The 24,956-nt window shown below is 44.0% G+C and overlaps 2 protein-coding genes across 5 annotated transcripts in view; both read right to left on the minus strand.

Moving 5' to 3' along the window:
- Positions 1-11,556, minus strand: part of LOC110532045 (kinesin heavy chain) — a 28,138-nt gene extending 16,582 nt beyond the window's left edge. Inside the window, exons 1-6 of one of the 2 annotated variants that reach the window (XM_036987961.2) lie at positions 10,871-11,556; positions 3,415-3,502; positions 3,049-3,122; positions 2,648-2,752; positions 261-309; positions 96-151 (exon numbers count right to left, since the gene is read on the minus strand). In XM_036987961.2, coding sequence (XP_036843856.1) covers positions 96-151; positions 261-309; positions 2,648-2,752; positions 3,049-3,122; positions 3,415-3,502; positions 10,871-10,999 — 501 coding nt within the window. In that variant the 5' untranslated portion in view covers positions 11,000-11,556. The remainder of the gene's footprint in view (positions 1-95; positions 152-260; positions 310-2,647; positions 2,753-3,048; positions 3,123-3,414; positions 3,503-10,870) is intronic. The other variant, XM_036987959.2, reaches the window with a different exon arrangement.
- Positions 11,557-11,947: 391 nt separating this feature from the next.
- LOC110532047 (uncharacterized) lies at positions 11,948-24,946 on the minus strand. 3 transcript variants are annotated; one of them, XM_021615646.3, is made up of 13 exons: positions 24,824-24,946; positions 23,653-23,853; positions 22,799-22,938; positions 22,472-22,574; positions 22,193-22,361; positions 19,585-21,750; positions 18,470-19,413; positions 18,238-18,355; positions 17,670-17,815; positions 16,909-17,568; positions 16,724-16,776; positions 14,726-14,792; positions 11,948-14,603 (listed from the first exon to the last, which is right to left on the minus strand). In XM_021615646.3, exons 3-13 carry the CDS (start codon positions 22,912-22,914, stop codon positions 14,532-14,534), a joined length of 4,614 nt encoding a protein of 1,537 aa, XP_021471321.3. In that variant the 5' UTR covers positions 22,915-22,938; positions 23,653-23,853; positions 24,824-24,946; the 3' UTR covers positions 11,948-14,531. The 3 variants fall into 3 exon arrangements, with proteins under 3 accessions (XP_021471321.3, XP_021471319.3, XP_021471320.3); XM_021615644.3 differs by having other exon boundaries at positions 24,724-24,927; XM_021615645.3 differs by having other exon boundaries at positions 24,697-24,927.
- Positions 24,947-24,956: the final 10 nt, after the last annotated feature.

Here is a 24,956-nt window from a genome sequence, read left to right on the forward strand (position 1 = left end):
GAATATGCATACTCCTCTTCCCCTGGAAAACGTTAGGCACCGTTAGGAACGGACGTAGGTGTAGCTAGTGACAAGTGGGCATCGTCAGAACCCACCTTCACGTATGGGATCTTGTTCTTATCCTCATGAACAGCCAGGTTAGTCTTGGTCACTAAAAGATACAGGGAACAACCGTTAGGACAGACCATTTTTTGGGGAGAAGATTTGCCTTTGTAATGGCATTAGATGTGGACTTGGTAAATAAAGAACTGTGCACAAACCATCCAGCAGATCCCGAATTTTGTCCATATAGACTTCAAAATATGAAACCTAAGCACAGGAAAGGGGAAAGAGAAGAAGAAACTCAGTCAAGGCATCCATACCGTGGCTCCGTGTAAGAGCACCAAGTCATTGCGGTATACAAACGGATGACTACTCTAACACTCTTAGGGAAAAAAGGCACTATCTAGGACCTAAAAGGGTTCTTCGGCTGTCCCCATAGGATAACCCTTTTGAAGAATCCTTTTTGGTTCCAGGTAGAACCATTTGGTGTCCCATGTAGAGCCCGCTGTGGAAAGGGTTCTACATGGAATCCAAAAAGGGTTCTACCTAGGGTTGTGGCGGTCATGACATTTTGTCAGCCAGTTATTGTATTGCAAAAGACTGCTGGTGTCATGGTAACTGGCTGTTAATGAACATAAACAGGTTTAGCATCTCCAGGCCTCCACACCTAGAGGCCTTGAGAAAATGTTCATTTAAAAATGTCTAATAAATCAATTGAACGTACACCACCAAAATAAATACAATGTTTAATTTCGGCAGGTCTAAAGAAACATTAGGATATGAAGAGAATGTATTTCAGAAGAACAGAATATGAGTCGGCCTACAGTATGTTATCCGGGTATGCGCCGTGCCATAGGCTGTAGGCTTGTTCATTTAGCTGACAAGATGTGCTTATAAGTCCGGTGTTATTATTTTACATTGTATGATTTTACAGTAAGAAGAATATAATTGAACTTAACTGAATAAAATATACATTTTATTTTTCCCATTCCGTAGCGAGTGTGCATAAGAAGTGGCTATGTTGAGCGTAAAAATGATCATTTCAAACAGGTCCTATACGTTTAGAATTTTTTGGCAACTTTAGTTGTGAAGGATGCAAACCTTAGAAGGTTTTAGAAATCAGAACATACATGTATATGGACTGCATGATAGGCCATTGATGATTTGAGAAAGTCGCAAAAAAAGCTTGCCTCAGGCTGCACAAGCTGTTCTCTCATCAAGTGATACTATTTTCACCCATCTGACTATTCTCAATTTAATCTTGTCTTCACTAATATGTCAAATTTGTTTCGATTTTCAATGGCCCAATATGAAATGGGTCGGGGGAAAAAAGATGCCATCTGTATGCACTCTAATAGCAAATGGAGCCCACATTTGTGCAGGTTCGTTTTTGACTCATGCTGGGTAAGCTACACTGGTTATTTCACTTCAGCATGGCAGGTGATATTCCACCCAAACTCTGTATGCCATGGGCTCTCCAACCCTGTTCCTGCAGCTACCCAGTGATTCATTTGGGAAACTAAGTGAAATCTGTCCTGGAAAATCAATAGTAAAATGTTTTCACAACTAAACATATTTCATTAATCTGTTGACATCTCCTCTCTCTGCATGCTTGAGAAAGTAATGAAGGGGAGAGGGGAGGAGATGGAAACGCACGGTGGTGAGATATTCTGCCAATAACGGTAGCCTAATGTGACACCCTATTACTACGCTATTCAAAAACAAATACAAATTCACTATAATTGTAGGATTCGTCTGTAAGCCGCACTGCACAATCAATGAACCAACAGCATCGCCTAGGTCTGTGGCCTACGTTCTCTCCTAGACGGGATAGAAAGTTTGGAGTGTGGCATCATGTAACCAGTCCATCTAGTATGCATAATAATACAGTCCACACTCAAAGGCGATTACCAGAATTTGTTACATTTTGGAATATAGGCTAGATCAAAGACATCCGTTTTGACTTAAATCTTAAATCAGTTTTTGTGTATGTTTTTCTACCATTCATAATGTGGTAGGCTATGTACAGTATAACAGCACAATCCTTCTTTTTTTCCCGAGGTTGGGCTCGTATGCATAAGCTCTAATATTGTGTATGGTTGTTTTTGAATTAATCAAAGTGCGGTCCATTTCGTTGTTAGGCTTTGAAACAACACCCACAACGACCATGTGTTCCACTTCTTTCTTCAAATTGATGAATCACAGTGGAGTGAGTTTTAAAAGCACATACTTGCTTTGATGATAAGTGTTTAAGGAAATGTTTTATTGCATTTGCATTGATGTCAGAGTGGTGAGAGGGACAATAGAACCCTGAGTACCAGGCCTTTAGCGACCTGATGGTTGTTAGCGAGTTTGGGTACTACCAATATCCAGAGTGCATAAAAGGAGATTACTGTGACCATGGTCACATGGAATCTTACTGGTATGATAGTAATATGGTCGCCGCAACAGCCGTAGTTCTAACTGCAATAATGGTGCTCCTATGGGGTGCTCCTAAGGGGCCAGCCGAAGAACCCTTTTGGAATCCTTTCTTCTAAGATTGTAAGGGATTCACAAAAAATAAATAATCCTATATATGGATGAGGAGATGGAGATGAATCCAAACCTTGATGTGGAACTCCAGGTTCTCGTCCATGCCAAAGATATGGTTGAAGATGTCCTCTGCAATCCTGGGGATGATGCCCATCTGATTGGGGTCATGCAGCTTCCCCTATAAAGACATACTGTACAGTCAGTCTCTGGAGTTTGAGAGGTTAATACCTGTTATACGTATATTGTATGAATATTAAAATCCTCATATAATTACTAGCAGTATTTTTCCAATACCATGTACTAGACGGGGTGCAAATGCCCCCAAAGCAACATCCGGGGTATTACATTTAGATTGAAACCAAACGGGAGCCAAATTTATGCTGATTTATAGAGTTATTTCATAATGGGAGATCATCCCTTTTTCAGAAGTATTTGAAAATACTGTATTATGCATATCATTGACTCCCACTGTACCTCCATGGTGTGAGTCTTGCCGGAGGCGGTCTGTCCATATGCGAAAATAGTGCCATTGTATCCACCCAGAACATCTATATAAACAGAGGGAAACCAAGATAATTTGAGGAAATGACAGAAATTAAAACAAATTGTCTTCAGGCCTTCAAGTTTGAAAATTACAAAGACACCAATAACCTTTAATATGAACACAGTTGTGGGGAAACAAAGGCCGCAAGTAGGCTACTAACGTGTGACGTCGCCGACTGATTTAATCCATTGATGAGTCAGAACCTCACATTGACTTCTCTTTTGTCTCTCTAATACACCTCCCCGGACTGTGTGTGGATGTTCATTCTGCCATTGTTGGCAGTATTTTTTCCTTACCCTTGACAATCTGTTTAGCACAGGTATTGTAGACCTGCTCCTGAGTGGTGTTGGTGGGGAAAACCCGGTCGAACACGTACGACCGCCCCTGGGAGACACAAAGAGATTAGGTCAGTTTTGTAAACCAAATACTGTAGCTATTATTTGGAATGCACAGACCAAGACGAACCATGGTATAGACATACTGAAGTGGAAAATAACGAGGGACATTTTCTTGTCTCCAATTGTCTTTCCAACTAGCATTGTTATTTCATTTATATATCCCAAACAAACAAACCATGGAAATGCAATCCAGTTTGATCTTGGTTACTTGTTTATGGATAGTAATAGATGATTTATGTATGTCGATCACTGAATAAATTAACGGGACAGACAAAAAAAATACGCTCAGGCACAATAAGGACAAAAATCCAAAACTGTAGCAAAAATAATCCTGTGACCTAGGATACAGAGTGAAGGTAATACTGTTTAATCTGTCCAGTGCTTACACAGTCACTATGCATGATCACTGACGATGATGAAACAACCTATAGGGAGGAGGTCCGAGACCTGGCAGTGTGGTGCCATGACAACAACCTCTCCCTCAAAGTCAGCAAGACAAAGGAGCAGATCGTGGACAACAGGAAACGGAGGGCCAAGCACGCCCCCATCCACACCGACGGCAGCCTGTAGTGGAGGAGGTCAAGAGAGCTTCAAGTTCCCTCGATGTCCACATCACTAAGGATCTATCATGGTCCAGACACACCAACACAATCGTGAAGAGGGCACGACAACGCCTCTGCCCCCTCAGAAGGCTGAAAAGACTTGGCATGGGCCCTCAGATCCTCAAAATGTTATACAGCTGCACCATTGAGAGCATCTTCACAGGCTGCATCACTGCTTGATATGGCAACTGCTTGGCAACCAGTATATCATTGGGGCCGAGCTCCCTGCCACTCAGGACCTTTATACCAGACGGTGTCAGAGGAAGGTCCTAAAAGTTGTGAAAGACTCCAGCCAACCAAGACTGTTCTCTCTGCTACCACACGGCAAGCAGCAGCAGAACCAACAGGACCCTGAACATCTTCCACCACCAAGCCATAAGATTGCTAAATAGCTAGCTACATAGTTAACCAAATAGCTACCCAAACAATCTGCATTGACCCTTTTTGCACAAACTACATATTTAACCAAACAGCTACCCGGACTATATGCATTGACTCTTTTGCACTAACGTATCACATATGCTGCTGCTACTCTTTACTATCTGTCACTTCATTCCTAGTTACAGTGCCTTGCGAAAGTATTCGGCCCCCTTGAACTTTGCGACCTTTTGCCACATTTCAGGCTTCAAACATAAAGATATAAAGCTGTATTTTTTTGTGAAGAATCAACAACAAGTGGGACACAATCATGAAGTGGAACGACATTTATTGGATATTTCAAACTTTTTTAACAAATCAAAAACTGAAAAATTGGGCGTGCAAAATTATTCAGCCCCTTTACTTTCAGTGCAGCAAACTCTCTCCAGAAGTTCAGTGAGGATCTCTGAATGATCCAATGTTGACCTAAATTACTAATGATGATAAATACAATCCACCTGTGTGTAATCAAGTCTCCGTATAAATGCACCTGCACTGTGATAGTCTCAGAGGTCCGTCAAAAGCGCAGAGAGCATCATGAAGAACAAGGAACACACCAGGCAGGTCCGAGATACTGTTGTGAAGAAGTTTAAAGCTGGATTTGGATACAAAAGATTTCCCAAGCTTTAAACATCCCAAGGAGCACTGTGCAAGCAATAATATTGAAATGGAAGGAGTATCAGACCACTGCAAATCTACCAAGACCTGGCCGTCCCTCTAAACTTTCAGCTCATACAAGGAGAAGACTGATCAGAGATGCAGCCAAGAGGCCCATGATCACTCTGGATGAACTGCAGAGATCTACAGCTGAGGTGGGAGACTCTGTCCATAGGACAACAATCAGCCGTATATTGCACAAATCTGGCCTTTATGGAAGAGTGGCAAGAAGAAAGCCATTTCTTAAAGATATCCATAAAAAGTGTTGTTTAAAGTTTGCCACAAGCCACCTGGGAGACACACCAAACATGTGGAAGAAGGTGCTCTGGTCAGATGAAACCAAAATTGAACTTTTTGGCAACAATGCAAGACGTTATGTTTGGCGTAAAAGCAACACAGCTCATCACCCTGAACACACCATCCCCACTGTCAAACATGGTGGTGGCAGCATCATGGTTTGGGCCTGCTTTTCTTCAGCAGGGACAGGGAAGATGGTTAAAATTGATGGGAAGATGGATGGAGCCAAATACAGGACCATTCTGGAAGAAAACCTGATGGAGTCTGCAAAAGACCTGAGACTGGGACGGAGATTTGTCTTCCAACAAGACAATGATCCAAAACATAAAGCAAAATTTACAATGGAATGGTTCAAAAATAAACATATCCAGGTGTTAGAATGGCCAAGTCAAAGTCCAGACCTGAATCCAATCGAGAATCTGTGGAAAGAACTGAAAACTGCTGTTCACAAATGCTCTCCATCCAACCTCACTGAGCTCGAGCTGTTTTGCAAGGAGGAATGGGAAAAAATTTCAGTCTCTCGATGTGCAAAACTGATAGAGACATACCCCAAGCGACTTACAGCTGTAATCGCAGCAAAAGGTGGCGCTACAAAGTATTAACTTAAGGGGGCTGAATAATTTTACACGCCCAATTTTTCAGTTTTTGATTTGTCAAAAAAGTTTGAAATATCCAATAAATGTTGTTCCACTTCATGATTGTGTCCCACTTGTTGTTGATTCTTCACAAAAACATACAGTTTTATATCTTTATGTTTGAAGCCTGAAATGTGGCAAAAGGTCGCAAAGTTCAAGGGGGCCGAATACTTTCGCAAGGCACTGTATATGTACAGTGCCTTCAGAAAGTATTCAGACCCCTTGATTTTTTTCCACATTTTGTTACTGTCACGAATATTACCGAAGGTGGCTCCCCTTCTTGTTCGGGTGGCGCTCGGCGGTCGTCGTCGCTGGTCTACTAGCTGCCACCGATCCTTTGTTCCGTGTTCGTTTGGTTTTGTCTAATTGTTTGAACCTGTTCATTGTTTGGTTGTTAGGGTGGTGTTATTTAAGTTCGTTTAGCCCGCTTCTGTTTGTGCGGGCTTGTTCTTCTGTATTTTGTGAGAGGTGTTAGTGTTTTGTTGGGTTTTCTCGCTGTCCTGTTATTTACCCTAAGGGTACTATTTGTTTTAATAGTTACGCCTGTGTTGGGTATACTATTTTGTTCTTTTTATTTTGGACATTAAAGCGTGTTTTTTCCCGCATCCTTTGCTCTCTGCGCCTGACTCCACACCCATTCACTCATTGAGCGTTACAGTTACGTTACAGCCTTATTCTAAACTGGATTAAAAAAAAACATTAAAAAATCCCCAGAAATCTACACACAATGCCCAACAATGACAATGCGAAAAGAGTATTTATTTTTTTGCAAATGTATCAAAAATAAAATACAGAAATACCTTATTTACATAAGTATTCAGACTATTTGCTATGAGATTCGAAATTGAGCTCAGGTGCATCCTGTTACCATTGATCCATTGAGTCCATCTGTGGTAAATTCAATTGATTGGACACGATTTGGAAAGGCACACACCTGTCTATATAAGGTCCCACAGTTAACAGTGCATGTCAAAGCAAAAACCAAGCCATGAGGTTGAAGAAATTGTCCGCAGAGCTCCGAGAGAATTGTGTCGAGTCACAGATCTGGGGAAGAGTACCAAAAAATGTCTGCAGCATTGAAGGTCTCCAAGAACCCAGTGGACTCCATCATTCTTAAATGGAAGAAGTTTGGCCGCAATCGAGGGAGAAGGGCCTTGCTCATGGAGATAACCACGAACCCGATGGTCACTCTGACAGAGCTCCAGAATTCTTCTGTGGAGATGAGAGAACCTTCCAGAAGGACAACCATCTCTGCAGCACTCCACCAATCAGGCCTTTGTGGTAGAGTGGCGAGGTGGAAGCCACTCCTCAGTAAAAGGCACATGACAGCCCTCTTGGAGTTTGCCGAAAGGCACCTACCTATAAATGACTCTCAGACCATGAGAAACAAGATTATCTGGTCTGATAAAACCAAGTATCATGTATGGAGGAAACCTGGTACCAACCATACGGTGAAACATGGTGGTGGCAGCATCATGCGGCAGTGACTGGGAGACCAGTCAGGATAGAGGGAAAGATGAACGGATCAAAGTACAGAGAGATCCTTGATGAAAACCTGTTCCAGAGCACTCAGGACCTCAGACTGGGGCGAAGGTTCACCTTCAAACCGGACAACGACCCTAAGCACACAGCCAAGACAATGCAGGAGTTGCTTCGGGACAAGTCTCTAAATGTCCTTGAGTGGCCCAGCCAGAGCCCGGACTTGAACCCGATCAAACATCTCTGGAGAGACCTGAAAATAGCTGTGCAGCAACACTCCCCATCCAGCCTGACAGAGCTTGAGAGGATCTGCAGAGAAAAATGTGAGAAACTCTCCAAATACAGGTGTGCCAAGCTTGTAGCATCATACCCAAGAAGACTCGAGGCTGTAATCGTTGCCAAAGGTGCTTCAACAAAGTACTGAGTAAAGGGTCTGAATACTTATGGAAATGTGATATTTCTGTTTTTAAAAAATTGCAAACATTTCTAAAAAACAGTTTTTGCTTTGTTATTATGGGGAATTGTGTGTAGATCTATGAGAGAAAAAAACGATGTAATCCGTTTTAGAATAAGCATGTAACGTATCAAAATGTGGAAAAGGTCAAGGGGTCTGAATACTTTCCGAGTGCACTCTACATACCGTGCCTTCAGAAAGTACTCATACCCCTTGACTTATTCCACATGTTGTTGTGTTACAACTTGAATTAAAAATGGATTAAATTGATTTGTTTTCTCATCAATCTACATCCAATATCCTATAATTACAAAGTTAAAACATATTTTTAGAAATGTTTGCATATTTATTGAAAAATAAATACAGACATATCTCTGAGTCAATACTTTGTAGATGCACCTTTGGCAGTATTTCTGGGTAAGTCTCTAGGAGTTTTCCACACCTGGATTGTACAATATTTGCCCATTACTATTTTTAAAATTCTTCAAGCTCTGTCCAATTGGTTGTTGATCATTGCTAGACAACCATTTTCAAGTCTTGCCTAGATTTTCAAATAGATTTAAGTCAAAACTGTAACCTGGACACTCGGGAAGATTCACTGTCTTCTTCGTAAGCAACTCCAGTTTATATGTGGCCTTGTGTTTTAGGTTATTGTACTACTGAAAGGAATTCATCTCCCAGTGTCTGGTGGAATCAGACTGAACCAGGTTTTCCTCTAGGATTTTGCCTGAGCTTAGATGCATTCGGATTATTTTTTATCCTGAAAAATGTCCCAGTCCTTAACAATTACAAACATACCTATAACATAATGCAGCCACCAATATGCTTGAAAATACGGAGTGTTGTACTTAGTAATGTGTTGTATTGGATTTGCCCCAAACATGACACTTTGTAATCAGGACAAAAAGTGAATTGCTTGCTCCATTTTTTGCAGTATTACTTTAGTGCCTTGTTGCAAACAGGATGCATGTTTTGGAATATTTTTATTCTGTACAAGCTTCCTTTTCACTCTGTCAATTAAGTTAGTATTGTGGCGTAACTACAATGTTGATCCATCCTCCGTTTTCTCCTATCAAAGCCAATTAACTCTGTAACTGTTTTAGTCACCATTGGCCTCATGTTGAAATCCCTGAGCGGTTTCCTTCCTCTACGGCAACTGAGTTAGGAAGGACGCATGTATCTTTGTATTGGTTGGGTGTATTAATAACTTCTCCATGCTCAACGGGACTTTCAATGTCTGTTTAAAAAAAATTGTTACCCATCTACCAACATGTGCCCTTCTTTGCGAGGCATTGGAAAGCCTCCCTGGTCTTTGTGGTTGAATCTGTGTTTGAAATTGACTGTTCGACTGAGGGACCTTACACATTAAGGGGCAACAGTGTATGTGTGGGCAACAGATATGAGGTACTCAAAAATCAGGTTAAACCCTATTATTGTACACAGAGTGAGACAATGCAACTTGCTAAGTGAATCTTTACTCCTGAATGTATTTAGGCTTGCCAAAGGGGTTACGTTTTTATTAATTAGAAAAATCGAATTCCACTTTGACATTATGGGATACTGTGTGTAGGTCATTGAGAAAAAAAAAATCTAAATGTAATCAATTTTAAATTCAGGCTGTAACACACCAAAATGTGGAAAAAGTCAAGGGGTGTGGATACTTTCTGAAGGCACGGTATCTACTTCAATAACCTCGTACCCCTGCACATCGACTCGGTGCTGGTACCCCTTGTAAACATAGCCACGTTATCGTTACCCATTGCGAATCTATTATTACGTTCTACTTTTCTGAAGCAGATGACACGTGGCCAAGAGCTTGACATGGCTGGTCTTGAAATGGGGAAATAATACAGAATGCATTGTAACAGTTAAAGGATGACCCGTTCACGTGTTCATTGTTCAACGGGCTTACATTGAATATCACCCCCCCCCTTTAGAAAAACCGAACAAAAGTAGCCCGAAGCTGACCCATTCACATCACTAGCAATGCAGACGCATCGTCACGAACATAAAATCACTGTCCAGAGTGAGGCAGTCAGAGGTAGAGTGAGTCGGTTCTCAACAGGAGAATAATTATTGATCCTCTCCTCCATAAGCAGTTAGATAACAGATTCTTGGCCCGCTGTAAAAAATTATGACTGAGGAGAAGGTCAGCCAAAGGTGTGTCCCTTAACGTCCTCAGTTAAACTCTAAATAAATCCACTCTCTCATTCCACTCGGTCCTGGCCCTGAGGAACCCAACAGACTAGTAGGCCTGTCTGAGGGAATGATTAAGCTATAATACAATACAAGTACAATATGTATGTGGCATTTATTACATAGGCCTAATGCAATCCCTGCCTATACATTTAAAGTACCATTGCCATTACATATACGAACCAAATCATTACAATGAGAATAACAACAGCATATTGTTGCTAAAATAACATTCGAGCAATATTAGCTATTGGCAGGCTATGTAGACCATCCATATAGGCGGCGGCCTGTAGTAAATATCTTGAGCCCATTTCCATTGAAAGGGGTTCATTTCTGTTATCAACAACCTAAGCAAGTACAAGGTTAATGTAAATTGGTAGGTTCTTGGATATGAGGCCTGATATGTAGCCGCAGTAAATAAAACATGTAGGCCTATACACTGGGTGGAAATCAGAGCCGACTGCACTGAATGCTCAACTGATGCCTACGCAGTTTACAGAAATTATTACAGTCAGGTAGCCTAATTTTAATCACAAATTATTGCTATTGGCAGTCCAAACGAAAACAGAAAAAGTGAATCATGTATTAATGAGCATATCAGAAACAAAGTGCCTTACCCCAACGCTGACACTGTCATCTCCCAGAAATGTAGGAATAAATTGATCCCCACGCAGAATCTCCGATTGATTCAGAGGGCGAAAGCGACACAACACCTTGATATTACATTCGGAGGTTGCATCCGCCATTGCGCAAATTCAATTGACGGGGTTGGAATAAAATAGTCGAGAATCACAATTTGCAGGCCCAGTCGACTGTAAAATAAGTAATGACAGACCCGCTTGGATGCTACAAGATACGTCCTTAATTCTTATGTCTTCAAGGCTGAAAAAATATTGCAGCCCAGAGGTAAAGATTGACAGTTAACTACGGAGGAATGACAATTTAAGAGACTAAAAAAAAGATGCTTCGAGCATGTCGCAGCAAAAAAAATTGCCTATGCATATAAACTCTAGTTAAAATCGCAGTGGGTTACATCATTGTAAGAATATACTATAACGTCGAATTCATCCTCTGGCTAAATCTTTAAAGATGGACGTAGTTCTCGGATGTTTTTCTTAGATGTTGTCGTTGTTAGATGATGGCACCACTCGGTCGGGCCTGTTGAAGGTGAGGCAGACTGAGGTATCGCCGGTTTTGCGCTGGGACTCACTGTGTAGAGCGTAGGGCGTGGTCTGTCGCTTCCCTGATGGTACCCGCCTCAGCATCCACGTTATCCAGACACCGGATGTAGCCTATCAGCATCACCACCACGTTATTCGCATAGGCCTATAACGTCTTATGGATGAAAGGTTTCATTGTTTATATATTTTTTATTAAAGGACTATGAATAATGTTCCCTAAATCGCACAATTTCATTGCCGTTAACGTGTTTACCCCCACTTGCACGCATGAATGAAATGTAAGCCCTAAAATCGCCTTAATTTATTTTCTATCCCCCATGAACTCTTACTGGAATGTAAGCTCATCACATCACCGATGGGAAGCAATTGGAATTATTGATCAAAAGCTGAGTTTGGGCTCCTGGGCTTTTTCCACTGTCTCAAGCATGAATTTGCAAATAAGAGGTTTGCTAGATACAATTCAGTAGATGAAGCCTACTATTAGTTGCAAATACCAACACAAAAGAAGGCTCATTTTCTGTAAATAGTTTAATATTAAATAAAAAAAAGACTCCCATATAAAAAGAAAGCTACAGTCCACAATTCAATCTTTAAACATAAGTATTGAAAGCAAGGGTATGAGAAAATACTTAATTACAATTCCCCCCAAAATTCACAATTCATTGTTGTCTCTCTAACAATATAAAATCAAAATAAAACACATTAGCTGTACATATTTACAAATCTCCAAGTGTAGAAATTGCATAATCTGCTTCTTTTCATTTTATTTAAATACAGTAAGAGATGCCAGTATTATTGGGCTGGCAGATAGTGTACAGAGCAAAGCCATTTGAAGGACAAAGAAAGTATAACTCTATCCCACCAAAAAATACATTGCGTTACAAACCCACACAAGATGGGCAAAAAATTATGTATAAAATAAATACAACTACTGAGCGATATTGTATGCTAAAAAAACATGGAAAATTATATTTCTTTTATACTAATACAACTTTTTGAGAGAAATAGATTTTGTTTAACAAATGTCACAACATATTGTAATGGCCATCTCAGTCTCTGGACTGGAATCCCGTTGAAAATCTGTGGTTAGAATTGAAGAGGGTAGGCCATGAGAACAGACAAAGGGTATCAAAGATCTGGTAAGATTATGTATGGAGGAATGGTCAAAACCAATGTGTTCTCCAATCACATCAAAAAGATAAAATGTTTAAAGGCTCAGTGCCATTATCCTCACAAGGTGAGTTCAAGGAATTGAATTCAGAAGTGCCAATAAGTTTGACCCCTATCTTTGAGAAAAAACATTTCTTACTAAACAAAATCTCTTTGTTTCCAATTGTATAAAATAATAGAATTTTAAAACATTTTGGAGCATACAATAGCTCAGTATTAGGATTAGGATTTTTTTTTTTTTTTAATTTTTGTTCAATCTTTACCAAGGGTGCCAATAATTGTTGACTTGGATGTATATCTCAACACACTATTTCTTCAGCCACTCCCGTGAAAGGAAATAATTGAAATGTACATTGTTTGCTAAACATCACACAGAGAATATGTTGCGAGTGTATCACAAAACATGACCACCAGATCGAGCTGGTACATTTAAAACCTCTACAGGATCGGTGTCCCCCTTGCGGGACGGTTGAGCTAACGTAGGCTAATGTGATTAGCATGAGGTTGTAAGTAACAAGAACATTTCCCACGACATAGACATATCTGATAGGGCCAGAAAGCTTACATTCTTGTTAATCTAACTGCACTGTACTATTTAAAGTAGCTATTACAGTGAAATAATACCATGCTATTGTTTGAGGAGAGAGCACAGTTATGAACTTGAAAATGTATTAATAAACCAATTAGGCACATTTGGGCAGTCTTGATACAACATTTTGAACAGAAACACAATAGTTCATTGAATCAGTCTAAAACATTGCACATACACTGCTGTCATCTAGTGGGCAAAATCTAAATTGCTCCTAGATTCCTAAGTCATTTATTGGCCTTTCTCTTGCATTTCAAAGACAAAAATAAATGTAAAAAATAAACATGTTTTTTTTCTTCTCCTTTGTATTATCTTTTACCAGATCTAATGTGCTATATTATCCTACAGTACTTTCACATTTCCACAAACTTCAAAGTGTTCCCTTTCAAATGGTATCAATAATATGCATATCCTTGCTTCAGGGCCTGTGCTACATGCAGATAGATTTGGGTGTGTCATTTTTAGAAAACTGGAGAGAGAAAAAAAAGTGTCCTGCCCTGAAAGCTTATCTTGAATGTGGGTTGTTAGTAGTGTCAAGTCATGCCCATTTCACATTATCTTTATGAACTTGAAAATGTGACTTCAGAATATTTAGGCTAGAGAGTTTGCTAGCCAACTCATTGATCCTGCTTTGTGATACACCCCCTGATTGGGAATTATTACTTTTGCCATTGCATGGTTTCCACACCAAGGCTATGTGTTGGGTAGTAGTGTGTCTGTCTGCAGAGAAGCCCGAGACTGTCTGGCACAGATGCATGGTCTCTCTCTCTCTCTCTCTGGGTACACATACTGTATGACTACCACAGTGAAAGGGCTCAGCAACAGCAAGCATCTCTAGGAGTTGGTATAAGTTGCCCCACAACTCAGGTCCAGGATTAGATATATTTTGTATCCTCATAAGGATTTGGGTTATCTGATCCCAGATCTGTGGTCAGGGACAACGTCTAGCATCTCGAAAACACTCTTGGAACATACACAAACCACACATATCATACAATCTCAAACAGAGAGCAAACGTAGGTCATTCAAGTAGATACTCTTATCCTGACTCACAGTAAACGCACTGAGAAACAGTACAGGTTTTTTTTTGTAGACAATTCTAACACTTACATCATAACGGATCTCAATCAATAACGCCAAGCAACCACACAGACTTAAGACGGGTCTTCTCCTAAGTGAAAGCATCCACAGAATTATGTTTATTTTTTATCTAGATCACTCCTGTTCAAAGGTAAGAGGTTGGCATGACGATATAGTAGTGCAGTTGAAAAACAGTGGGGGAGCCAGGACAATATAAAGCAGTGATAGTGGGTGAGGTTGGCGGTGAAGGGGAAACAGTCACTGTCTCTGGGACCTGGCCCCCCGCCGCCTCCTGCCCCGGACCGACCTCTCAGGCTTCAGCAGCACCACCTATAACACAGACACACGTCAGCATCAGAACTGCTGTTAGAAAACAGGCCGTGGCAACTGAGGTGATATAATAGGTCCAATTATGTTAAAAGAGAGAGTTGCAGGAAGGTCTGGTGCTTTACCGTGGGTTTGGGTTCCTCCAGGGCTGGAGCATCCAGATCTCGGAAATCCTCCAGCACATTCTGTAGCCTAAGACACACAAAGAAATGAATATCACTATATACACACACTGAGTGTACAAAGCATTAAGGACACCTGCTCTTTCCATGACGTGCATTGACAAGGTGAAAGCTACAGTACGATCCCTTGATGTCACCTGTTGAATCCACATAGAAGAAGGGGAGGAGACGTGGGTTAAAGAAGGATTTTTAAGCCTCGAGACAATCGGGACATGGATTGTGTACGGTGTGCCATTCAGAGGGTGAATGGGCAAGACAAAAGATTTCAGTGCCTTTGAACAAGGTGCCAGGTGCAGCGGTTTGTGTCAAGAGCTGCAGCGCTGCTTGGGTTTTTCACGCTCAACCGTTTCCCGCGTGTATAAAGAATAGTCCACCACACAAAGAACACACAGTCAACTTGACAACTGTGGGAAGCATTGTAGTCAACATGGGCCAGCATCCCTGTGAAACGCTTTCGACACCTTGTAGAGTCCATGCAACTTCCTAATATTGAGTTGCACTCCCTTTGGCCCTCAGAACAGCCTCAATTCATCGATGCATGCTCTACAAGGTGTCGAACACACATATAGTGCATACGGAAAGTATTCAGACCCCTTGACCTGATCCACATTTTGTTACATTACAGCGTTACTCAAAAAATGGATTAAATAGTTTTTCCCCCCATCAAAATACACACACAATAACCCAAAATGACAAAGCAAAAACAGTTTTGAAATCTTTAGAATTTTTTTTGAAAATGTATTAAAAATAATACTAATACTAATAATAATAACTGAAATATCACATTTACATAAGTATTCAGACCCTTTACTCAGTACTTTGTTGAAGCAGCTTTGCCAGCAATTACAGCCTTGAGTCTTCTTGGGTATGACGCTACAAGTTTGGCACAACTGCATTTGGGGAGTTTCTCCCATTCTTCCTTGCAGATCCTCTCAAGCTCTGTCAGGTTCGATGGGGTGCGTCGCTGCACAGCTATTTTCAGGTCTCTCCAGAGATGTTTGATTGGGTTCAAGTCCAGGCTCTGGCTGGAACACTCAAGGACATTCAGAGACTTGTCCCAAAGCCACTCCTACATTGTCTTGACTGTGTGCTTAGGGTCGTTGTCCTATTGGAAGGTAAACCTTCGCCCCAGTCTGAGGTCCTGAGCACTCTGGAGCAGGTTTTCATCAAGAATCTCTCTGTACTTAGTTCCGTTCCATCTTTCCCTCGATCCTGACTGGTCTCCCAGTCCCTGCCACTGAAAAACATCCCCACATCATGATGCTGCCACCACCATGTTTCACTGTAGGGATGGTGCCAGGTTTCCTCCAGACGTGATGCTTGGCATTCAGGCCGAAGAGTTCGATCTTGTTTTCATCAGACCAGTGAACCTGGTTTCTAATGGTCTGAGAGTCCTAAGTGGCTTTTGGCAAACTCCAAGCGGGCTGTCACGTGCCTTTTACTGAGGAGTGGCTTCCATCTGGCATCTCGGCCAAATCCTATCCAATCAATTGAATTTACCACAGGTGGACTCCATTCAAGCTGTAGAAACATCTCAAAGATGATCATCAGCTCGATTTCGAGTCTCATAGCAAAGGGTCTGAATACTTACGTAAATAAGGTGTTTTTAAAATGTTTAATACATTTGCAGAAATGTCTAAAAACCTGTTTTTGCTTTGTCTATCTATTGTGTGTAGATAGATGAGGGAAAAAATAATTTCATCCATTTTTTAATAAGGCTGTAATGTAACAAAATGTGGAAAAATTCAAGGGGTCTGAATACTTCCCGAATGCACTGTATACACCACACACATATATATATATATATATATACATACTGGTATTCAATTTAATTGTTCTAAGGAAAAGTGGTAGTGTTATAACCATTGAGAAGATAGGCAGAAAAGAACGTTGGTGCTCATCGTTATCAAAGATTAATGTACAGAATCAAAATGAGCTCACGTTTGTTTTCTCTTCCTGCCCCTCCTGGCTCCCGCCGTTTGGGCAGTTAGGTTCTGAAAGGGAAAAAGGCCACTGAAATCAATAAGGCACAAATTATATCTCAAATCTTTCACTGCATGTTATGTAATATGCAATATTGTGGACGAATGGCATTTTGGTAAAAACAATACATCCTTATGGCTCACCCTGCCCTGCTCAATGTGCTGCAGACCCACAGTCTCCTCCTTGGGGCAGCTGCCCCGATCTCTGGGGCTCAGGTACCCCCCTGCCTGGGGTCTGTCCCCATTCCTATCTGTGACAGCCTGGCTGTACGACTCGGTCTTGGCTTCCTCAAGGTAGATGGGAGGCAGAGGGGGGTTAGTGTGGCCCTCTGGGACCCCTGGCTTGCTCTGCAGGGGTGTGGACGAGCCGTCGTTGCTGGGTTTGGGGGTGCCCTGAGCCGGGGAGTGGGCCGCCTCCAAGTTGAGCCGGGACAGTTCCGGGTTCCTCAGGGAGCAGGCCAGGCGAGGGCTCAGGGACAGGGGGGCGGAGGGGGCAGGGGGCTCCCCAGGGTAGGAGGGGGGTAAGGCACAGAGGACGTCGGCCCCAGTCTGAGCTGCTTCTTGCTCTTTAGCACTGACCTGGAGGAAAGAGGTGTAGATGGTGTCCATGAAGGAGGCATAGGGGTCCAGGACGCTCCCCACGGAGCCCTCACCACGTTGGGACACGGGGGTACGGACGGGACAGGGGCTGGGCGCAGCCTCCGGGGTAAGCTGATTGGCTGGAATATCCTTCTGAGGGGCGGGGCTGTCTTTTTCCTGTAAGGAAGTTGGCTTTTCTCCCTCGGAGGGCGGCGCCATGTTGAGCTGAAGGAGGAAGAGGAACGGCTGATGTGATCAACATCCAATACTGATATTTAAAAATCACAGGACAAGGCTCGTGTCAGGAGTCGGAACACAACAAGTACCTGGATGTTGTTGAGGAGGTTGATGGCCCCATCAGGGCCCTGGAGTAGAGGCATGCCAAGGGCAGAGGTCTGTACGGGGGGGAGGAGGAGAGGGCCTGCACCTAGCCCCAGCAGACTGTGGAGGCTAGTCAGAGCAGACAGGTCTCCTACAAAGACACATGGTTCATCACCAAAACGGTTTCCGAATGATCAATATGTGGGTAATGTACAAGATATAGCTTTGTTGTAGCTGTTCCCCACAGTTGTGCATAACACACCATTCGGAGAGTTAAATGTAATAGACAATACTAACTATGATTCAGCATAGCGAGGGCTTGGTACTATAAGGTTCTTTTAGCATTTTTGTCAAAATTGAGTTATTCTGTTCAATGTTCTCTAACTATATAGTACTCTAAAACACCCCCAAAATAATGCTGTTAAGTTCAAAAGAATACAAGATAAAAAATATTGCTGACACCATTCAAACCGGTGAGGGTTCAGAACTTTAAAAGCCAATTATTTCAGAATCAATAGGCAACAAAAGCGCTTGATATTACTAGCAGTGGAAATTAACGGTGCTGTGACTAACCTAGTAGGCCTGGGTTGAGGAGAGTGGGCAGTAACTGGTGGAGAACAGGGTTGTCCTTCCCCTGGACAGACAGGGGGATGAGGGTGTCCACCCCCCCATCAGGGCCTGAAGCGGAGACCTGGATGGAGACGGGACCAAAACGTCAAACTGACCTCTCTGATACAGATAGTGCCAACTCTTTCACAAGGGAAAACTACTGAGTATGAGCACTAAAATAAGGGAGGGAGCCTACCTGAGGTGGGGGTTGTTGGGGTGGGGGGAGCTGAGGGGTGGTCGGGAGGTCAGTAGAGCCCAGGGCAGCGTTTAGCAGAGTGGGGTTGAGGGAGAGGAAGCCTGGGGGAGGGAGAGGAGCGGGGAGCAGGAGCGACTGCAGGGCCTGGAGGGGCCCCTCGGCTGGGGGCAGCAGGCCCTGGAGGGCCTCAAGGAGCCCAGGGCCGGGGAGGGACGATAGGTCCAGGAGTCCAGAGCCTTTATCCAGAGACAAACCCTCCAACAAGGCTGGGATGTGCTGCTGCTGCAGGGGGAGGTCCAGGCTCAGCTGGCCCAGCCCAGACAGGGGCAACATGGCAGCCTGCTGTTGGCCAAGGAGCAGGGAGGCCATAAGGAGAGCCTGGAGGCCCAGTTTCTCCCCTATACCCAGATCACCCTCCTGGCCTGGGGTAAGGGTGGCAGAGGGGGGTAGAAGTGGGTTCAACAGACCCAGGAGATTGAGAGGCAGCTCTCCCTGACCTCCCATTAGAGAGGGGAGTAGGCTAAACGGAAAGTTGTGGTTCAGATGGGCAGTCTGTTGTTGTTTCTGGTGTTGCTCTTGGTGTTGTTCGTGCTGTAACAGTAGTTGTTGGTGTTCCGATTGTTGTTGATGATGATGATGATCAGGCAGTTGATGGTGTTGCTGTGAGGTGTTAGAGGTGGGGAGGTGACACTGCTGACCACCCAGCCACAGGCCCAGGGGCAGGGAGCCCAGGATGGTGGGATCCAAGAGGGAGGGCAGGCCGGCTGTGGCAGACAGAAGCTGGAGGAGCTGCTCCTGGCTCATGAAGGGGAAGGCTTCGGCCAAGGGTAAGGAGCCGGGGGAGTCCCCTAGGGAAGGGGTGTTGCAGGGGCCGGGGCTGCAACCTCCTGGGGTTTTGCTCACTGTCGAGCTACGATGATCAACACTCTCAGGCTCTTGCACCCCTAGAGAGGATAAAATAGAACCCGGATGAAAAGGAGCGAGGGAGATGATTGTTCAAAATGCACAGTGCTCAACAACAACTAACACGAATACAGTCGAATGAACAATGAATACATTTTCCTATTCCGTGGACTTTGCCTAGTTACAGACAGAATTTCAAGGCTCAACCTCACCTGCAGTGTTGTTGCCGGTGGTTGTGTCCAGGCCCCCTTCCTCCAGAGGCGTGGTGGAGGAGGCTGCCAGCAGGGCCAGCACGTGGTTACTAAGATCCAGGGGTCTGGGGGAGGTGGTGCTGCTGCAGCTGGTGACGGTGGTGCTATGGTTGGAGGTGGGGATGTTGTTGGGAGGATGACCCAGGCTGAGACCAGGGCCTAGTGTTGATATGCTCTCAATCTCCACTGATGCACTGACGTCAGGCAAGGTCTGGCACATGGGAGACTGTAAGGTGGTGGTGGCGGCATCCATAGGTTGGTTTTGGGCCTGCCGTAGCCTATCAGGGGTGTGTCGGGTGGGCGAGGGGCTACTGCGATGGTGTGCTGACTGAGTGTTGGACAGGGCCGTGGAGGGAGACCGTCTCTGTTTGGGACTGGCCTTCGTATGTGGAGACTGTGCACTAGCACTACCAAGCCTGGACAATGACTGAGTGGGAGACAGGGGCTGTGACAGGCCTTGCATGGTACAGGGATGAGAGGGGGACTGCATGGGGAATGGTCTAATGTTTAAATGGGAGGGAGAGGGAGACTGCCTGGGGCTCTGCCTCGTGCCTCCTGTACCGTGTCCAGAGCCGGGCTGGGTTCCGGCGGCTTGGGCGTTCTGCATACTGAGCAGGTGAAGCAGAGCGGAGAGAGGCTGGGTGGGGGGATCCGGTTGACCTGCCATGATTGTAGTGAAGTCCAGGGCGCCGTCAGGCTGCTTCTGAGGACCTGTGAGCGGGCAGGAGTGTCGGACTGAGAGCCTCAGACCCTGGAGGTGGTTCTCCGACGTGGCAGAGTGGGACGAGCCTGAGGTAGAGGAGGGTTGCGAGTGCAAGGCGGAGAGGTTGAGCACGTCACCGGGGGTTCTGAGACCGCTCACCTGGGAGTCCTTCAGCATGCTGAGCACCGTGGGCGAACGCCGCTGCCGCTTCCTGTGGGACGTCCGGTCTGTAGGGGAGAGGTGCAGGGGACTCGAGGCTAGGGGCTGAGAGAGGGTGGCGCAGGGGTGGAGGAGCAGGTGGGAGGCTGCAGGGAGGGGCCTAGTGATGGAGGGATGGCTGTTGTTGTGTAAAGTGCTGTTTGTTACCTTTGACTGCCGGGACTCTTTCGAGACCTCCAGAGAGGTGGCCGAGCTGAGGACGCTGGCTGAATTGGAACTGTGGTCGTGGGCCATCTGGCTGGCCAGCTGAGCCTTAGCTGCTGCCGAGAGGAGGCTACTGGCAGGAAACGAGGCTGTGTGTGGTTGCTTCTGGTGGTTCAAGAACTGTCCAAGAGGCAACCCAGAAGGACCAGCACTGATCCCCATGCCTGAGCCGGTGGCAGAAGCAGGTGCCTTTGTGGGCTTCTCACCCTTTTCAAGAGCTAGAGAGAGGATCTGAGGATTGCTTTGGTTGCTCAGTGAGTTTGTGTTAAGGATGTGATTATTAGTGCTACCGTTGCCTGAGTTCCTAAACTGCTCTAAGATGTCCTCGAGCTTGTATTTGGGGAAATGGAGGTTAGGGGACCCCCCGGGTAGAGGAGAGTGTGGGGAAGAAGAGGATATCCTTCTGGGGGGGTAGCCGCCCAGCACCACCCCTCCCACCTCCTGTTCAGAAATCGAAGAAGAGGCGGAGGGGTGGCGTGAGCGCTGGCGGGGAGAGGGGGAACATGAGGGGGACAGGAGAGACCCAATGATGATACCATGTGGATGGCTCTGCCCTCCCCTTCCCAGTGTCCCAGGTGAGGAGGGAGGAAGGGGAGAGAGGGGCCCCAAATGAGGAGACCTGGGGGCTTCCGGAGTCTGGGGTGTCCTCTGACCCTGACTGAAGTTGTGAGACGTGGGGGTGCATGGGGACCTCTGAGGTGCCCCATAGCTGGAGAATTGAGAGGTGGTGGGAGGGAAATGGAGAGGAGGGGGCAGTCTCTTCAGAATCTCAGGAGAGTGATGAGAGTTAGTGCTAGCATGTGAGAGGGGTGAGGAACCATTGTAAGAATACACAAGTTGGGTGGAATATTTAGGACTGCCACAAGGGTTGTGGTTGAGATTATTGTTGGGCCTGGAGTGGACTAGAGGGTGTTTAGAGGGATAAGTGCCACGTTCTTCTTCTTCCCTGTCCACTCTCATCCTCTTTGGATCTCGGTTCTCCATAATGGCACTGGTGACCTCTGCAAACAAACAAAAAACCTACATTAAGGGCTGGCACAATAATCGTATGGTTGACAACGACGGACGATAACCACGAAACAAAACCACTGTCATAATGGTCTCAATTCAACTTTATAGTAAATATAGTTTCCCAAAAAGTTTTTTTTTCATTCATTTCACAAAAGCTGTGTTGTAATCATTAGGTATGTCGTAGCACATTTTCAAAGATGCAAAATGATACGTTACAATACTACAAACTAAAACTGTGACAATAACTGTGGTCATTTGCATGACAATTAATCACTACCCAAAATCCCATAATTGTCAAAGAACTAACCAACACGATTAGTTACATTTCTGAGAGCAATTTTTCAATAGCACCATGAAAACCGGTAATAGCAGTACAATATCCTACAAGTACTTCTGTTATATTAGATCTATTTTTCTTTTTTTCATATTTACCTGTGTGACAGGAAACATAGGGCAGCTGTGAAGCCTGCATACTGCGACAGAGCGCTGCCATGGCAACCACTTTCCTTCGATGGTTACAGAGCTTTGTCATGTCCTGCTCTGCCTTCCCCACCAGCTGGCTGCGCTGCTGAACTTTGACCCCTAGGCTAAAGTTAAACACCTGCCCGAGACAATAAAGGAACATACCTTCAGCAAACCGCAGTCAAAATCAGGTGTGACACAGCGGAAATGAGATGGGAGATGCAGAGGGAAAAGTGAGGTCTCCTTTACCTTGTGGATGACCAGCGGACATTCCAGGCCACACTTGCATGTGCCATCGGTCAACAGATAAGACTTAACCTCTTCCAGTGAAGACAGGAATGTGCCACTTGGACTGTTGGAATGGACACGGATGCAGGAGATTCGTTTTTAAATAAAAGAGAAGGGAAATTAAATATATTTTACAATTCCCTGCTCTAGCCCGGCTTTTGGGAAATGAAGACAACGCACACCCAGACTAGTCTGAATATATAATACGGAATAACATTGTATAAGACATATAGGAATAGATTAAATGTTCATAACACAAGCACTATGCCCGTTACTGGACTTGCTAACCTGACATACACCACAAGCCCGTCCTCCACTCTCCTCTGCCAGCCAATGGGGACTTGTATTGCCACAGTGTGAACTCCATCCGTGTCTCCACTGCCACTCTCACTGCCTCCCATCATTTTGTAAAAACCGCCTTGCAGCACCTTTGGGATAGAAGTGGCGGGAACAAATGTAGTATGAATTAGGGCTGTGACGATCCCAGAAGGGCAATATTTCTTCCATGGGAAAAATGGAAACATGAAGCAGATCAAACTCTTTAGTCGTTTATAAACCTGTAGTACGTAACATATTGTGTGCTTTAGATTGGAAAATAAATAAAAAAAGTGACTGGATTTTGGACCACATAATATTTGTTTCCAACATTACCTATTTATTGCCTTACCGCCTCACGCCATTTGCACACACTGTATATAAACTTTATTTTTCTATTGTGTTGTTGACTGTACGCCTGTTTATTCCATGTGTAACTCTGTGTTGTTCTTTGTGTCGCAATGCTTTGCTTTATCTTGGCCAGGTCGCAGTTGTAAATGAGAACTTGTTCTCAACTATCCTACCTGGTTAAATAAAGGTGAAATTTTAAAAAAATGACAGCTTTTTCCTTAAGATGTTAAACCCTCGTGTTGTGTTTCCTTGTCACGATACTAACGAGTATCACAATACTGGTATTGTCCCAGCCCTAGTATGAATGCATGAGAGCTTTAATGAACAACTATTACGACAAGAGTACTGAGATTCAGATTTCAATGTTTCCCCACCAAAAACACAACCAGAGTTCCAACTCATAGAAACCAATATAAAGTCAAACAGAGCATGGCTGATGAGTGAGGAAGGATATCATGTCGTTTTCTCCAGTATACCTTGTCATCTTTGAAAAGCCCAAGAAAGTATTGGCTATGGTATCCACCGTTTGAAGGCCATGGTGTCAGCGGAGAAGAACAGACTCTGCCAACCTCCTTCTAAACGCCTTGCAGAACTCTCCAAGAACTAAGTCTTCTAGCCCTACTTCAGAAGTCAGCCCCTCCAAAAACGCTGCAGCTCACACTCGGGCTACTGTATATCTGCAATTGAAGATAAAGATGTACCTAGTTAGTTAGCCTTTAAATAAACACATGACATGTTGAACAAAAGGGATCTCTCAATTCTGATCGCTACAATAACCCACACAGACATAGAAGGGAATGCATTTTTGGACATGCCTAGTTGTATTTCAATTGAGTCAGTAGCGTAGTATCAAATAGCTAGCTAGTTGGATGTTGAAATGAGAAGGGAAACCCAGCATTTGTAACCTGATAATAAAATAGCTAAATGCACACTATACTTATCTAATATATTACAAGAGAAAGCGACACGAAAAGTAGCGAAATCATATGCACAACGAGGAAGGTCCTATATCCAACGTCAAGGTGAAATAAGCTTTATCCCAACTAGCTAGCCAACTAACGTAAACGAGCCAATGTTGCAGTCTGATGTTTCGTGACAGGTTGATAGACACAGTGCGAAATAACATAATTTTAATCATGAGAACTTGGGGGGAAAAATGGTTGTTTATAACTAGTCATGCATGCTAGCTAGATAACGAAGAATTGAGCGAATTGCATTCAACCGTTCTGTTCTAAAACAAGCTCTCGAAGTTTTTGGAGTCTTCTCCTGTAAGCTCGCGGGAGAACACATAGTTAGCTGGCTTGGTAATGCTAAACTATTTTGGATGTTAACCTTATAAAGACAGCCAATACGATGATCAATCTTTCAGTGCAGTCTTTTCGCCACCAATCAAATCTCCGCCGGTCTATTATATCGCTACATCTGCCCATCGGGTTAAAAACAAAGGGCAATAATGCTTCATTTTACTGCGCCTATGATCTTGGGGCGAAGCTAGCTCGCTAGCATTGACAGACATTTACTTGATTATGTAGTGTCCCAAGACCCACCGATGTCCGATCGTGTCGCCAAATTATTCAGTTATTATCTCCAGACACTGTTCGATCAGGTCGGTGTAGGTTAAGCAAAAAGTTAGCGTAGCTGATGCACCTTTTAATCCCTATTTCACGGTTTCAATTTTTTTTCTTGCAGATTCCGTGCAAAAAAAGAATGGAGTTTTCTAAGGAGCATGCGCACTTGGGATGCGAGAGACTGTTGTACCCACAATGCAATGGGACCTTTG

The sequence above is a fragment of the Oncorhynchus mykiss genome, chromosome 9, assembly GCF_057628025.1.
Source record: "Oncorhynchus mykiss isolate SJ-2025 chromosome 9, ASM5762802v1, whole genome shotgun sequence".
Taxonomy (NCBI): Eukaryota; Metazoa; Chordata; class Actinopteri; order Salmoniformes; family Salmonidae; genus Oncorhynchus; species Oncorhynchus mykiss.

Coding starts and splice junctions, on each gene's coding strand:
- LOC110532047 (XM_021615646.3), bottom strand. CDS start 22,914: ATGATGGGAGGCAGTGAGAGTGGCAGTGGAGACACGGATGGAGTTCAC. Junction 22,575..22,798: donor GGGCTTGTGGTGTATGTCAG/GTTAGCAAGTCC, acceptor CCATTCCAACAG/TCCAAGTGGCACATTCCTGT. Junction 16,777..16,908: donor AGCACATTGAGCAGGGCAGG/GTGAGCCATAAG, acceptor TTTCCCTTTCAG/AACCTAACTGCCCAAACGGC.